The following is a 15,956-nucleotide window of genomic DNA, read 5'->3' as shown; positions in this document are numbered from 1 at the left end:
AATAACTTACCAAGCCGCAAAAATCGCAGGGAAATACATTTGCCGTCGTGTTTGGGCACGGGAAACAGTAGCTTTAAACAGTACCATCTGAAGTTTCCCTGCTACAACAGGTCGAGTTAACAATTCGTCATTCTTCAGAAAACTGCTGTAATGACTTATTCCAGGACTCGTGAATCTCATAAAAAGCAGAAGGGATGTAATACTTCAAAAAAGCTAATTTAGTTATGGCACTTGCTTATTTCTACGTGGTTTAGAGCTAATGCAAACCTGACAACTAGTAATTGAAATACAGCGTACAACGCTTAACCGAAAGAAACAGAGAACCACGGCAAAAATAATGGAAATTGAAAAGAATTAATGATAAAACAATAAAAACAAGAAAAAAGCGCCAAAGAAAAGCTAATCAACAAAACTCACATTACCAGTTATCACTCTGTCCTAAGAAATGGACACAATGGCATAGAAAGAAAATTCAGCATCTAATAAGCACAAATAACGGGATGAATAGCCACATTATTAGGAACACGTGTGAAGAGAAGAAAACCAAGTTATAAAGAGGGGCAAAAGCAGTTTACTTGTTAAGTATGGAAGCACAAAACAATCGCACATTACAGTCGATAACTCGGACTAGCACTCATTAACATCGGAATTTAATGTGTTGGTTGCAGGAAAACAGTCTACAGTAAAATACTAAACAAAGCCAATGAATGAAAGAAATATTTTGTATAAATTGAGAAATTGTACCATACTAGCCTCGAATCGATATTTCTTGAGCTTTGGGAGCAGTCGTCTTAACCATCAGGCTATCTGAGCACGCCTCCAGGCCTGACTCAAACTTTCATAGTTACTCATGTTTCTACCTTCGATTTGTGACTCCTTGTTCAAAAATGGTTCAAATGGCTCTGAGCACTATGGGACTTAACATCTGTGGTCATCAGTCCCCTAGAACTTAGAACTACTTAAACCTAACTAACCTAAGGACGTCACACACATCCATGCCCGAGGCAGAATTCGAACCTGCGACCGGAGCGGTCGCGCGGCTCCAGACTGTAGCGCCTAGAACCGCTCGGCAACTCAGGCCGGCCCCTTGGAATACAGTACCGTTCAGTAGGAAAGAAGGATTTCACGTTCTGCCGAAGTCATTACTGACGGAGTGTCAATTCAGATGGACGTCGATGGAGGAGGAAACCAGTTAAGGCATTCCTTAAGCAAGCATATTAGTATTCGTGATGAATAATTTAGGGAAAGTGTGAAGTGTCTAAGGATGGTTGATCAGGAACCTTGGGACTCATAAACTTCTACTGTATTAGCCACCACAGCGAAAATAAATGACGGTGCTCCTTTAAGACAGTAAGGTTTTCTTAAGTAGCGGTACTGATTTCCATCTGCGTAACACTAAAACTGTTAGAGAGTACGCTCATGTAGACAAAATAATTAAGCCAACAATATATTATAAATTACTGCATACGTTAAAGACACCGTTATTCAACTTCACACCTGCGTGCACAAAATGAAATTAAAGATTATGACAACTCGAGATCAAATGGTTTAACTAGAAATTTAATTTTCTGCGTTTCTTTGACAATGCTACAAGTACATTTGGTATTTTCACAGACCCCTTCTCCGGGCGTCAGGTTGTGTGATGTCGTTTAAAAATTACAACTATAAATTTGCCGTCTCGTAGAATTCCTAAACTCTTTTTTCTTTCCTTTTATGTTTTCATTACACCAGTAGTAAGAGACAGGATTTTTTTAAAAAAGATCTACAATGAAGAAATCGTTGAGGCAGGAACGAGAATAACGGCGCAAATGATTACAGCCTGTGGGGCCACTAATATGAAGAAGGAAACAAAAATTTTGACTGATGCTTTGCGCGCTGCTAGTGTAGGCAAAGGTTGGTGCCTGACACATTGTACTGGCGTGGAATTCAGGTGGCTGGTAGTGGCACGCAAAGAACCCGCAGAAGGAGAAGAAACTGCGGACACAATGCGCGCCGCTGGCGGCAGCGACGGGAGCTGGCCGAGGTCCGTTATCCGCTGCCGGCCGCCAGCGCCGCACTCAAGGACCACGGTACACCGTGCGCTGGCTAACAAAAATTGTGCACAAGCAACTGACTCCCCTTACAGCAGCGGTACACGGGTATTCTCATCAGATACGTCGATTCTGCGGGCCGTAATCGCCAGGAGTCTTGTTCAAATTCCTAGTCAGTCATTTTGACTTGATTTTCTTTTTCTTTAATTTTCTTCAAGCACTCCTATGTGAGTGTCAGTACAGTATAGTACACCACAGGCATATTGGGCGGCGGGGAAGGGGCAATTCTTTCTCCATCACTGTTGAAACTGTTAGCTGTCTAACGCCTTTATCGACAACCGGAAACTTAACTCATGTTTGCATACAATACATGTGATTTTAACTATATAAGGATTCACGCAACATACAACCTTTCCCTGTGTCTCTGTGTGTAGACACGAACTACTTGTGATCGTCTCTTTAAAGAATAACAACTCAGTATAACAACTCAAGTCGCAGAACGTGATTTCACAGCACGTTGAATAAAATGAGTGTGAGTGAAAAATATCGATCTTAAAATTTTCACTGCATCATAGTGCAACTACATGGCGGAAACAATCACAGCATTTGTGTGTTCTGTGAGTCTTCATCAGATTATGCATTCAAACAACTGTCTCCGTCTCTAACGACATCGTCGTCAACGAGATAGTGAACCTACACCTGTCTACCTTCCAAGAAATTGTTACATTAGATTTTACCATAGATCAGTTTATGTCTTGCTATTTAAAAAACAAGGACACACTTCAGTTTCAGCCGGCCGGGGTGGCCGAGCGGTTCTAGGCGCTACAGTCTGGAAACGCGCGACCGCTACGGTCGCAGGTTCGAATCCTGCCTCGGGCATGGATGTGTGTGCTGTCCTTCGGTTAGTTAGGTTTAAGTAGTTCTAAGTTCTAGGGGACCGGTGACCTCAGAAGTTAAGTCCCATAGTGCTCAGAGCCATTTGAACCATTTTTGAACTTCAGTTTCAAAGCTAGATACTTAAAGTTTTCACGAAACTGATTATCATTTCAGGTAGCATCGGAAAACGTAGTAAAATACAAATGTGACTTCCCGGTTTCCTGGTTCCCTGGTGAGGGTCACGTATAGATTTTTACACTGCCACGTTCCATCTCCAGCTGCAGCACTGTGAGTATTGTGAAACAACGGCTGCAGCAAGACACATAAGAATACTGCGTGACATTTCTGATAAGGAACAATTGTGAAAGCAGGTTCTTCACCAAACACACACAAAGGACAGTATAGTGAAAACTTTCGGCTTTATTTCTCATAACCACCGAAACTACACCTTCTGAGAATAAAGCACCGACTCAGAGCGTAATCACTTCGCTTAACGATAGCAGTATGCCGTATAGTGACAACGTTATTTGCTAGTACAAAGAAGTTATCTCTTGCGACCTGGAGAACAAGCGCTAACTGTTCCTTGCGTAGCTAGTGATAGGTTAATGTGCCCTTCGCTAAACAGTTTGCTTCCTTTCCCGTCCAACAAAGATTTCCCTTATTTTTGCACCCGCACGGAAAACTATTGAAAAGAGAAGCTAAAATTTATACAGAGAGAGATCGGTATCCAATATACGAAAAAAGTCCTCCAACCACGTCGAAAAGTATTCGAGCAGTCAAAATGCATATCGAGACGCCGTTACAGAACAGCAGACGGATGCTGTGACAATTTCCTGTTGTGCAACTGTGCGCCGTCACACGCCAGCAGGAGGAGAAATCTTGACAGGCAGTGCCGCGTGAAGGAGGTACCGGCGAAAAGTTGCCTGCAAACCAGCCTGCAGGGGGCGGAGCTAGCCAAGGCCGGTGACCAGCGTTCCCGCACCAGACTTCATTGCATTCGGATGAGTATCTTCACCGTCCTGTAGGCCAGCCGACTCACCATTTATTCCCTCAAACTGAAGCCCCGTCATTAAAAAGTTGGAGGTTCTCCTCCTCCCGCTGTGAGCAGTTATGTACTTCTGGTCTTCGTTTTCACTTTAGAAGCAGCAGTCAAGGACGATTCCTCTCACTGGAAACATCGGGGAATAGCCGAATACGGAGACTTAACGGAACAAAGACTTGGCGGGAGACTGCAAAGTAAGTCTGCAATACTGCCAGCAGGTAGCCCCGATTATTGACGTTATTGGATGGCTTCATGAAGTGAAAATACGAGTGCAGTGATTACTTTTCCAAATTAGCGTCAGCTCAGTGCTTAGCTAGACCAGAATAAAATTTACACGTATCTAAATCTAAAAGAGTCATTTAGATACACCAAAGCAATTGAACTCATTTGCAACCATAAAATTATACCAGTCTAAAACCATTTATATCTACGGAAACTCGTTATAACTTCGAACTCGGGATACTCATTATAGGCTTGTACATTTGTTCTTTCCCCAATCTGAGACCATCACTGGCGTATAAGCGCAGTGACAACTATCCTAAAAATATTATTTAGAAACTGTTTTTCAATATCCACCACCAAAAATGTGCCTTTATCGCATCACGGTGTTTAGGTTTCCATTATTCAAAGGACGACATGCATACCGAAACTGTTTTAGGTTACCGAGCGCGGTGGCGCAGTGGTAAGGATTCGAGAGGACGGCAGATTAAATTTCCCTCCGGCCATCCAGATTTAGACTTCCCCACATTATTTAGGGCAAGTACCTAGAACGTTCCTTTAGAAAGAACACAACGAAGTTACTCCCATATATTTCTCCAATCCGAGTTTGAACTGGATCCCGAATTACCTCGTCGTCAACGGGGCGTTAAATCTTCCTCCCTTTGTTGTAGGTTACCACAGTATCGACGTAAGAAGTAAATGATAGTAAAAATGCAAACAAGAGTCTCCCAGCGTCCGCCAGGCGCTACGGACAAAGCCGGTCTGTGGTTCCCGTTAAGCGGCGACGACTCACCGCGCAATAATGTCACTACAACGCCCCGGTCCGAGAACCCTGCTGGCGGGCAGCTGACACACAGCACCAATAACCTTGCTTTCTGTACGCAGTTTTCTGGAATAATGAACCATGAGAACATGACAGCTACAAAAGCTCATGGCAGCCAGTTCGTCGAGCCTATACAAAGCTTTATATCCATATCTCAACTACACCAAACTATTAACACGAAATATTTAGTTACTAAAAACAGACAAATTTTTTATACTCACTACTGGAGTATGATCATCTTATCGTAATCTCCAAATTTCATCTAGCGACAGCGTAACAAAAAAGAGGGAACGGAACTATGAATGGCGTGTGTGTATGTGTGTGTGTGTGTACTAACAAATAAGAGTCTGCAATAGTGAATAGCTTTAGCATCGCCTATTGATGCAAATTAAATTTGAAAAGTCTCGTATTCATGCAAAAGTTCCTGCCTCTAGTTGTTTCTCTCTCTGTTAGAGCACAAGCTAAGCTGCTAAGGATGCAATACGGATTCGGTCGGTGACCCACTGACGAAAGCATTTCGATACAGGTATTACACCGCTCAACCATGGACTGAACGCTGTTCTTTCTGAAAAACATAAAATGTCTCAAGCACAGTGTGAACCTATTCTATTACACTTGTTTCTGGTAAAACCGTCAGACTACTGCTGCTCACACCGATTGTGTATAATATGCATCTCTGAAAGAAAAAAACTTTCACTGATACGTTTGCACAATTAACTTCACAGAGAATAAGTTTTTGTAATCTTTCCCCTTGTCTATCTTTAAATACGCATTTTTCAAAGTGAGAAAACGTATGGGAAAAAGGGTACGAGTCTGGAAAAGAGCTAATAAACGAATCATTTGCTGTTGGCAGGTTAGAAGGACGTAGCTTAAATTCCCTGGTACATATGTGGGATGGTAAATCATTGAAATAGGGATACTTGATCGGTGTCAACACTACAATATCGCAAATATCAATGGATAAAGAGAGAGAGATACGATCGTTGAGGTAGACTATTGAAGAATTTTCGGATTTCACTGTGCAACATAACGTCAGTGTTTTTATTATTATGATTATTTTTGAATACAATGTTAGTAGTCGTTCAATGGATAACTCGAATGAAATTACGCACAGTCCCGCTTTTTGTACGCTGCCGCTTCTATTTAAGCGTAACTATGTTTCTCTTTTCATCTTTATTGTCTTTTCTTAACTTCGCAGGACAGTTCGTTTGCTTGCATGAAAAACCTCTGCATAGATATTTGAGATGTTTGATGTTGTCTTATTATACCACTGGCTTGTTAAGTTTTAAACAGTTCCTCTAGATCTGTTCTTTTTCCCATTGTTCCCGAATTTTTTTCGTCGAAAAAGAAAATAAATAAATAAACACCTCAGCAAGATGACTAGGCGTTTATCGAGGTAGGAATCCAGAATCTGATTTTATGCGGTTCCTTTCATTGCTTCTGTTACTAATGCACTATCGCAAAATACTCCCAAGCATCCAGCATCCCTGTCAAAAGCTAAGGTATAGCAACCATACACTCACACCTCTCCAAATACATATCACGCATGACATACTTAAACTCGTGTGCTATGAAAGTTGACATGTATAGTACTTTTTGCCAAACAGATAAGATATTAATATTCTCTTTTCTTTATTTTGACTGATGCCAATCATCGCTGGAAACTCCATATTTTCCCGCGCAGTTGACAGAAGATAACGACATTTGGTCAACACAGTCATGTTCAGTTCACACAAACATTCTTAAATAATTATATGAATCTTGTTTCTATGCTAGAGGTGTTGGCAAAATTTGGATTTACTGGTTTCATTTCTTTCGCGCACGCGCATAGAAAACGTCAATTATTATAGTACCTTTAACTGCACAATTTTTATGGAATGGTATTTGCGAAGGTTACTTGTTCGTTCTGTGAAACACGACTGCTGTTAGTATTACGAACACTACTGTGCATCTCGGCGACAGTTAGCACTTTCAGTGTCACGCACTACGTATCTGAGCTAAAAAGGAAGTTAAATTACCGCTAATAGGGTCATATGCGCATTTGCCAGTCTGCTAAGTTTGTCATTCGTAGCTGGGCATACAAGAAGCGCTTTAGTGTTCGTAACTGCTATGTAAGCATTTACATCCTTGTAAAATAAGTAGATTTTAAATGAGAAATATAACTGTACTAACTGTGTACAGTCACTTGGGCAAAAGAGAAATCCCGAGACGTTTTCACAGCTTAGGAAAACAAAAACTCCTAAATGTACAAATAATAATCGAAGAAGCAATAAACGTCATCCTTCTGCTTTATGGAAATGGCTTCGTCTATAATGCAAATTTAAACTTTGTTCGTTTTTTACCGTTACTGATACGTGAAAAGCGCGTAATTATGTGTAACAATTACGTACATATGTATACGCAATAAATCTTACAAGCAGTAATGAAACCGTCACCCGGAGAGCCGCGACGATAAATTGCACAAAGGAGCAGACGACGCACGAAGGTTCGTTATCGCGTGTTAGTCAACAGAGAAAATGTTGGCGCACACTCACAGAGCCAGACGTTACCCTGGGGCGCCGAGTGCAGCACGCGCACGCTGAAGTCGAGCCCCGCCAAGTCCTGTTGCAGACGGCCGCTGTCCATGGTGAGCGCCCTCTCTGGCAGGAGGAACAGGTGGTCTATGCCCTCCTGCGGGCCCGGCTTGCGCCTCGCAGCCGCCTTCAGCATGGCGCGAGGGCACTCATTATCGCAGACTGGCCGCTCGTCGCTGCAGCCAGCTCACGGCGGCGTCCAGCCCGGAACCTAGCTCACCGACGCCAGCCGACGGCTACCGACAACAGCCGAACAGGCAGCGCTACTTTTCGAATACAGTGAGAGGTACAGAACGCTGATCCTGCACTCGGTCTCGATGCGGAGCACAATTTCTCTCCAGCACGCGTCCGCGTATAGCACTTGATCCACGTAACGATGACTCACACAATTAAATAATAAGATTTGGAGGCGGCACCGACTGAGACACTAAAGTAAATTAATTAATTGGTTTCGTCTTAAAGATTCGAGACGAGATCTGTACTGTTGGGCAACAACAAAAATCTAGATCGTGTACAGCTGCGCAATAAATAAATTTAATTCTAAAACTTTGCGAGGGGAAGTCCTGAAATGTTGACTATCACCCTGAAAAATAAAATTACTTTTTTTTGTTAGCTTTCCTGGTATACACAGCACCGCAACCCGTCACTAGGGGAGCCAAAGCAAAATGGTGAAGACCATCAGCACTTTGCAACTAAAACTTTGTAACTGCCCTTCTTGCATAATTCAGAATAAAGAAGTCAAGATCTTTTTTCTCATTGCAGTCTTACAAGAAGAAACCCCATATAATTCAGAAATGGTGGGTGAAAATCACTCAGTCATTTCTTCAGTCTAGCTGAACGGCGCGAATACTGAAACACTTCCAGATTACTACGAGTAATAGTGTAACACGGAAGGTACAGGTATTTAAGACAGAGGTGTGGTACTGGCTTCTCTACATGCTTTGAGATGCAGCTAAGATTTTTTGAAAAGTTGGTGGAAGAAACATAGATGGGGATATTTTAAACTTATTGACATGGGAGACCTCAACTTGGACAAATCCAACTCTGATTTTAAGTTTGGCCATCGTGCTCACGTTCTTCCTCGTTTCACACATTCTCTTCGGGATAACTCGTGAACACGTTCTTGAATACAGTTGCCGTCTCTAAAATTTTGTTATCTTCATTCATATTCCAGTGACGTTGATATCAACATTACTCTCAGCGCCAAGGAAATTCGCAACAGAATCTCTTCTAACGTACGCATAAGAGAGCGTGCAACACCATCCCAATACTGACATTACAATAATAGTATAATTGCGAAGGCGGAAGCAATTTAGTGGGCGGTTTGATATCCGGAAACAGCCCGCGCTGAAACGGTACCAAACTCCAGAAAACAAAAGGAAATACGACTTCATAAGAAGACTCTTTCATTTAAATATTCTCGATAGTATATACGTATTTGGAGGAGTGTTCTGTTGGCTTTCTGCTTTGAAAATTGAACGTAAACTTCACACATTTCGTTGCCAAAGAGAAAAAAAGAGGTGACAATGTGAGGAGGAATAATTTGCTGAGACAATAAAAAACCTGTCACTGGTACGACTGAATAAAAACGCATTGGAGGGAAAATTCGTCAGCTTGGAGGTAATGAAACAATTATTTAAACCTTCAACTAAATCCTTCAAGTTCTTGAGTCATAAGAAACAATGCTCAGAATATTATTTTCTTCGTCTAAAACAGTACGGCGAGACACATTGCGTATGCCTGAATGCTAGTTGCGTGAGTCAGCGAAAATGGGATAGCGTTGTACGGGATAAATTCGCAGTATCCAGTATTGCCAGATGTTATACTAAAGCAGCCACCGTTCGAAGATACGGAAACCAGAGTCCAGGTGGTTCAAATTAGAGTCGCTTAACGTTGCAAAGTGTTCATTGCAAGGCATTTCACGCCAGTGAGTTGTGGGTCGGAGGAAAAGAAAGGAGGTCAATCCTGCTCAGTAGTTTTTTCAAAAGCTAGTAACTATAGACATCTCGTGTGTAGTCTATTAATTTTTGGCCTTGTTAGAACTTCCTTATTCACAAAGACAAATTGTGATAGCATACAAGATGATTGGAAATTTATGCATTTTGCTAAAAGTACTTTCCAGTAAGTTATCTCGTGCATGTCGGAGAGAAAATATATCGTCGAAGATTTTTACAACACATTTTCATTCAATAGTAGTGTTAGTGACAAGCACTGACAAACATATCGCAAAATTCATTACGCCAGTGACAGAACAGGGGAGTGGCAGTAGCAAACGTAACTGCAGGAACAGTCGTAACGTTCGCCAATTATTGAAGATACACCAGAACATGTATGTCACATTTCACGCTACGCCATGCGCCACCTTGAGATAAGCAATGTATACCCTTAAACAAGTCAGCATTATGCAACGTGTCGAGTAAGTACTATCGCTGTAAATTATGCACACTAGTAAAACTTACCGAGAACGAAAGCGTTTCTCGTAAGCCCCGGAAAATCACCATTTCCATTGCGTCCCTAAATTGCATATAACTACTTTAAGCATCTTAAATGCAAACTTTCTTAAATCTGATGCCATAAATTTCTTAAAGACAAAATTTAATATTATACAGCACTATGCAATGGTCGTATCAGCTCATGCGGGTACAATAGTAACAGTCCAATGTAGATTGCGATTTTACAGAGGATTATATGATAAATCAAAGTGGAAACAGTTTTGGAATACAACAGGCGAACGAGGGACGTGAAAATCAGCTTTAGAAAGTCTCCCACAGAGGCAGCGATTTACCGCCATCCAAAGCACTACAAGAAAGTTCGCCGTAACCGTCAGTAATTACTGCAGAGCCAACAAGCCAACACATTACGGTACAGTGACCGCGTTCTGCTCTACTTTTTGGGACGTTTTCATTAATTTCGCGATAGAAAGACCGAGTCATAAGCTTTAATGAGTGCCGTCCGCAGCAGCACCCATGCTGCACAATATACGTTCATTAAGATAAGCACGGTGCGCAGGCGCCGAAGAACAGCACCGACCGTGTCATTAACGTCAAATAAAGACGTTCAGAGCAGGTGCTAGGTATACGGCACAGCAACGCGTATAACACTACACCCTCTTCATATTGTCAACGTTTAATGTCTGCGCCACTGGACGCGAAACGTTTATGCCGGGCCTCGAAGTTTTTCTTGGTGTGATAAGTGACAATTACGACATAAATAATATCATAATAATGTTGTCACCTAGTCGTAGTCGCAACATTTGTATTTAAATATACGACCATATACCAAAATAAATATTTCCTTATGAAAAGTAGCCCCACAAGCAGATATGATTCTAGCGTAAGACAACAATTCCCTGTCCGTTTCTATGATTCAGCATGGATTGCATTATGCTCAAATACCGACCTGAGTAATATATTGATCAGTTACAAAAGTGAACGGGTACCCTGAGTTAAACATGTCACATTTTTAAATGACGCTTCGTAATTAGTGTATTTTGTAAAGATACATGATTTCTCTCACTTATATGACCACAGAACAAAGTGATCTATCAGCTTACTACTAAAGTAGACTTTTTCTTGAGACTCCAATATTTTTATTGTTACGTTAATTCCATCACTTCAGCGTATGTAAAATAATTCATCAGTAACTATGATATATGTCCTTCAGTCAGCACAACATTTCAATGAAACTGCAAAATTTGTTGACCTTACAACTTTTAATTTCTGAAAATGTAAGTAAGGTTACTGTAGCACATCTTGTAGCATATGAAATGGATTTCACAACAGTAACACCACATTAAAATATAACGTGAAGATGAGGAACTGCTAAGGGTATAAAAGGCTGGGGGTACCATTTCACCCCGTACCTTTCTTTTGTCGATGAAGTACTGTTTCATATAATCTCATCGTTAAACCTTACCCCGGCCACAAAATGCAAGTAGTGGTCCAAAAATCTTAGGTGAGTGTCGCAAAACTGAGTTAGTAGGAAACCAAATAGGACAGTCAAATCTGAAAGAGAGCGCCTTGCACTATTAAACTTGCGTTAGTATTGCCATGGGTTTTGGTGAGGCACTGTAACTTCAGTGCCGTTAAACATTTTACGCGGCTTAAACTGAAGGTTAGTCCTTTTACACAATTCATGCAGCAGAGTTTTATAAGCAATAACCGTCATACTCTGCCAGTACTAACAGCACATTACTTAACCCTTTCCTGCCCGAGGAGACTTAAAAGACCATTCACTCTCTAGAGTCACAAAACAGCATGTAGTTGAATTCACGCAATCAAATCCTGTCTGAACGTTTGTGCACCTCTGTAGGAAACTCTTTGGCTATGGTAGTTCAGTATCTGTGTCCACAGAGGACACAAAACGACAGACTGTCGTACCACTGTGTTATTCATTTCGCCATAAGAAAGTACGGGTCCTGCTGACATGAAAGGACAGTATTGTGTGTTTTGATGTTTATAATCGGATTTCGTATTGTTTTAGTTCATTTAAACTGATATTAGCAATGCAATAAGTTAATAACCCGATCGGATACGATGAATATCTCCTGACGGGACTCAGAATTCCCACTTGTGTACTGTACATAAATTAAAATAGATGTGTGTACTACAATGCACTACTGTTACAATTGCTTCGGTAATATTCTCCACAAATATTAGATTCTTTGGTACAGTTTTCGTAGTCTGTGCAGGAAAGGATTAAAATATACTGCTCTTCTACAAGAGGGAAGGGTCTATTTCAGATATTGTAGGACCTCTTGAGCATATGGTCATTGTACACATTGATGGTGATTATAGCATAATATTTACATAATATTTATGCAAACTGCAATATCAAAACGGAGCACAAACACTGTACATGACAATAAAGAAACTGTGCTTGAGAATTCAGTATGGCGTGAAGCTTCACAATTCTATATCCAACATGTGTTGCGAATGTTTAAGTCAGGGAGGCAGTGGTAGGCGTTGTTCACCGAAGAAAGCTTGCACAGTCCTCGCCACATGTGGCCGCGCAATAAAAAGTCGTGTACAGTTTCCTGGCGGAGCACAGTATCTCTGGCTCTAAAACCTCGATGTCGTAGCAGTTGCTGTTCAGATTGCCAACAATACGTACGGGTCTATTCGATGGTCGTAATCACTGACGCCTCAAACATCACAAGCTTACTTTTTTCAACTTAGCACTTCAGTGGTGGCAATCACTCACTCACTCACAGCAACCTGAACCGTTGAGGTTGTAGTTTCTGGACAATGAAAATCGTTACACTGGCCACCAGTGCCACCTTGTGTTAGACAGCGCCAAACTGTAGACGCAGACAGATCCGCTCCCTTAGTAGAATTACTGTGTTGTGGAAGAATCTGTCCAATCTTTTACAATGTTACCGTCATGTGCAAAAGATAGTAATGATTCTGTTCTGTACTTACATTGTGTGTATCAGTACCTGCCCGTTACTGTGTATAGCTCCTTGGTATCAGCTGAGTTCACAGAGACATCAAAGCCGTAGCGACATGCCTGGCCGGGGCGAAAACTCGTGACATGACAAACCCATTCCAGGAAACAGATTTAAATGCCTCATTCGAGCTCACTCACAGACAGATACCGTAGTCGACGAGGAGTACTGACACTTGCTTTGACGCTTACACTTTATTTATGGCCGTTCGCTGACTGACTGGCAAAAGTGAGTGCTGACGCGGCTGCATGACTATCTCTCATACAACGCTTATCACAAATTCCTGGTACACCGAGCCCAGTTCTACGCATCCTCCCAGTCTCGCTTTATTCACGCTATTCCTTTCAGCTGTCGGAATTTTCACAAACATTAGTCTATTTTCGTAATTTGCAACTACCATGTGTTGAGACACTGTGGAGGAGCCTGCTTGAAGGCAAATGCATCACACATTATGAAGTGGGCTGAAGGACACGAATGTAGATGTAACGTTCCGTTTCAGTTTCCTTGTGTTGCCAAATGCCATCTAATATTACTGAGACAGCCGAAGTATGTCCTTTATAATCTGTTAAGATTCAGACTCAACTAAGTCACAGTGCCGTTATCGATAGATGTTCGCGTGATCACAGTTCGTAGTAATAGACGGAAAGTCATCGAGTAAAACAGAAGTAATATCCGGTGTTCCTCAAGGAAGTGTTATAGGCCCTCTATTGTTCCTGATCTATATTAACACCATAGGAGACAATCTGAGTAGCCCTCTTACATTATTTGCAGATGATTCTGTCATTTACACCTTGTAAAGTCATCAGATGACCAAAATGAATTGCAAAATGATTTAGATAGGATATCTGTGTGGTACGAAAAGTAGCAATTGACCCTGAATAAATAAAAGCGTGAAGTTATTCATATGAGTACTAAAAGAAATCCGCTAAATTTCGATTACGCGATAAGATTACGCGATAATTCACACAAATCTGAAGGGTGTAAATTCAATTAAATACTTAGGGATTACAATTACAAATAACCTAAATTGGAACGATCACATAGATAATGTTATGGGTAGAGCAAACCAAAGACCACTTAGAAGGTGCAACAGGTCTACTACAGAGACTGCATACACCACACTTGTCCGCCCTATTCTGGAGTATTCCTGCGCAGTGTGGGATCCGCATCACATGGGACTGACGGATGACATCGGAAAAGTACAAAGAACGGCGGCTCGTTTTGTATTATCGCGGTATAGGGGAGATAGTACCACAGACATGATAAGTGAATTGGAGTGACAATCATTAAAACATAGGCGTTTTTCGTTACGATGGGATCTTCTCATGAAATTTCAATCACCAGTTTTCGCCTCTGATTGCGAAAACATTCTGTTGGCACCCACCTACATAGGGAGAAATGATCATAACGATAAAATAAGAGAAATCAGGGCTCGCGCAGAAAAATTTAAGTGCTCGTTTTTCTCGCGAGCCGTTCGAGAGAGGAACGGTACAGCGACAGATTGAAGGTGGTTCGCTGAACCCTCTGCCAGGCACGTAATTGTGAATAGCAGAGTAATCACGTAGATGTATATGTAGATGTAGATCATAGTTGCAGTTCTAAGGGATGTGAACAGCGCCAGAAGTTGAGTGATCACCGAAAAGGCACGCAGACGCCGAGCAGTTCCATGAGACAGCGTTATCAGCAACTTGCCGATTTTGAAAGGAGCTTCATTATGGGTCTCCGCTTGGTCAGCTCGTCGAATCGTACGATTTCCAGATTTGTGGAGGATTCGGATGGACCCTGGCCTGATTTTGGACTTCGTGGATCGTGAAGGTTCCAGGCGACCACATCTGACCACTACAAGGAAGAATCGTCACAAATCCGGTAACAAATACTTGATTCCCCGCAATATTCAGTGTCATCTCGTACCACTGGTCGGTGACTAACAGCAGCCGGACCAAGCAATTACTGTCCGCTGAGTAGGCTGCCGTTCGCGTCTTTACACAAGCGGCTGCGTTTGGAGTGGTGTGGTGACCGTGAAGCACGCACTGCTGACGAGCTGTGTAGCATCGTGTTGAGAAATGACTCGGGGTTCTGCACTATCACGGACGACACGACCATCGTCGGCGAGTCGGTGACCTAGAGAGAGATCCCATTCTTCCAATGATTTGGAGAGGCACAGCGGTGTTACTCCAGGCGTCATAGTTTGGGACGGCATTGGGTATGACTGCAGGTCACGGCTGGAAGTGATTGAGGGAACTGCGTCGCCACAACGGTACGTTATATACATCTTGCCTCATGTGTTACTTTTTGCGACAATGTCGTGGTGTCATTTTTCAACAGGACAATGCACGTTCACACGTGGCATGTGTCTCTATGAACTGTTTGCGACATGTTGAGATACTCCCATAACCCTACAAGATCCCAGATCTGTTTCCGATACAGCTTCTGTGGGATATAAAGGATCAGTAACGATCTGTATACCAGCTTGTCCCAGGAGAAGATTCAACGACTTTATAACACCCTTTCCCATCCGAATCAGTGTATGCATACAGACCAGAGAGGTGCAACGCCATAATGATTCAAATGGTTCAAATGGCTCTGAGCACTATGGGACTTAACATCTATGGTCATCAGTCCCCTAGAACTTAGAACTGCTTAAACCTAACTAACCTAAGGTCATCACACAACACCCAGTCATCACGAGGCAGAGAAAATCCCTGACCCCGCCGGGAATCGAACCCGGGAACCCGGGCGCGGGAAGCGAGAACGCTACCGTCATAATGATAAGTGGGCTCATGCTGCCAGGTTCTTTGTAAATTTGACTCGATTTTATAATCACTGAAATAACACCCTCTCAACCCGTGATGTTTTATTTCATTTCCTCCTTCCCTTTTGAATGCTTCAACTTTTGTTGTCAGACAGTGTATTATTAACCCTTTAGGTGACAAAATGTTTTTTTCCA

General features: G+C 42.1%; 1 protein-coding gene across 19 annotated transcripts in view; it reads right to left on the bottom strand.

Annotated features, from left to right (window-relative positions):
• LOC126248660 (MAP7 domain-containing protein 2-like) overlaps positions 1 to 15,956 on the bottom strand; it is a 421,589-nt gene that overhangs the window by 283,621 nt on the left and 122,012 nt on the right. For 8 of the 19 annotated variants that reach the window (XM_049949846.1, XM_049949848.1, XM_049949872.1 and 5 more), the window contains exon 1: positions 7,525 to 7,723. The exons of 8 other annotated variants lie outside the window; for them this stretch is intronic. In XM_049949846.1, coding sequence (XP_049805803.1) covers positions 7,525 to 7,699 — 175 coding nt within the window. In that variant the 5' untranslated portion in view covers positions 7,700 to 7,723. Of the gene's footprint in view, positions 1 to 7,524; positions 7,724 to 15,956 lie in introns of those variants that run through there. 3 more of the 19 variants (XM_049949850.1, XM_049949854.1, XM_049949855.1) reach the window with 1 other exon arrangement.

Source organism: Schistocerca nitens, chromosome 3, assembly GCF_023898315.1.
Source record: "Schistocerca nitens isolate TAMUIC-IGC-003100 chromosome 3, iqSchNite1.1, whole genome shotgun sequence".
NCBI classification, from domain to species: Eukaryota; Metazoa; Arthropoda; class Insecta; order Orthoptera; family Acrididae; genus Schistocerca; species Schistocerca nitens.
Note: the sequence above shows the minus strand (reverse complement) of the source record. Positions and strands in the feature narration are given on the sequence as shown.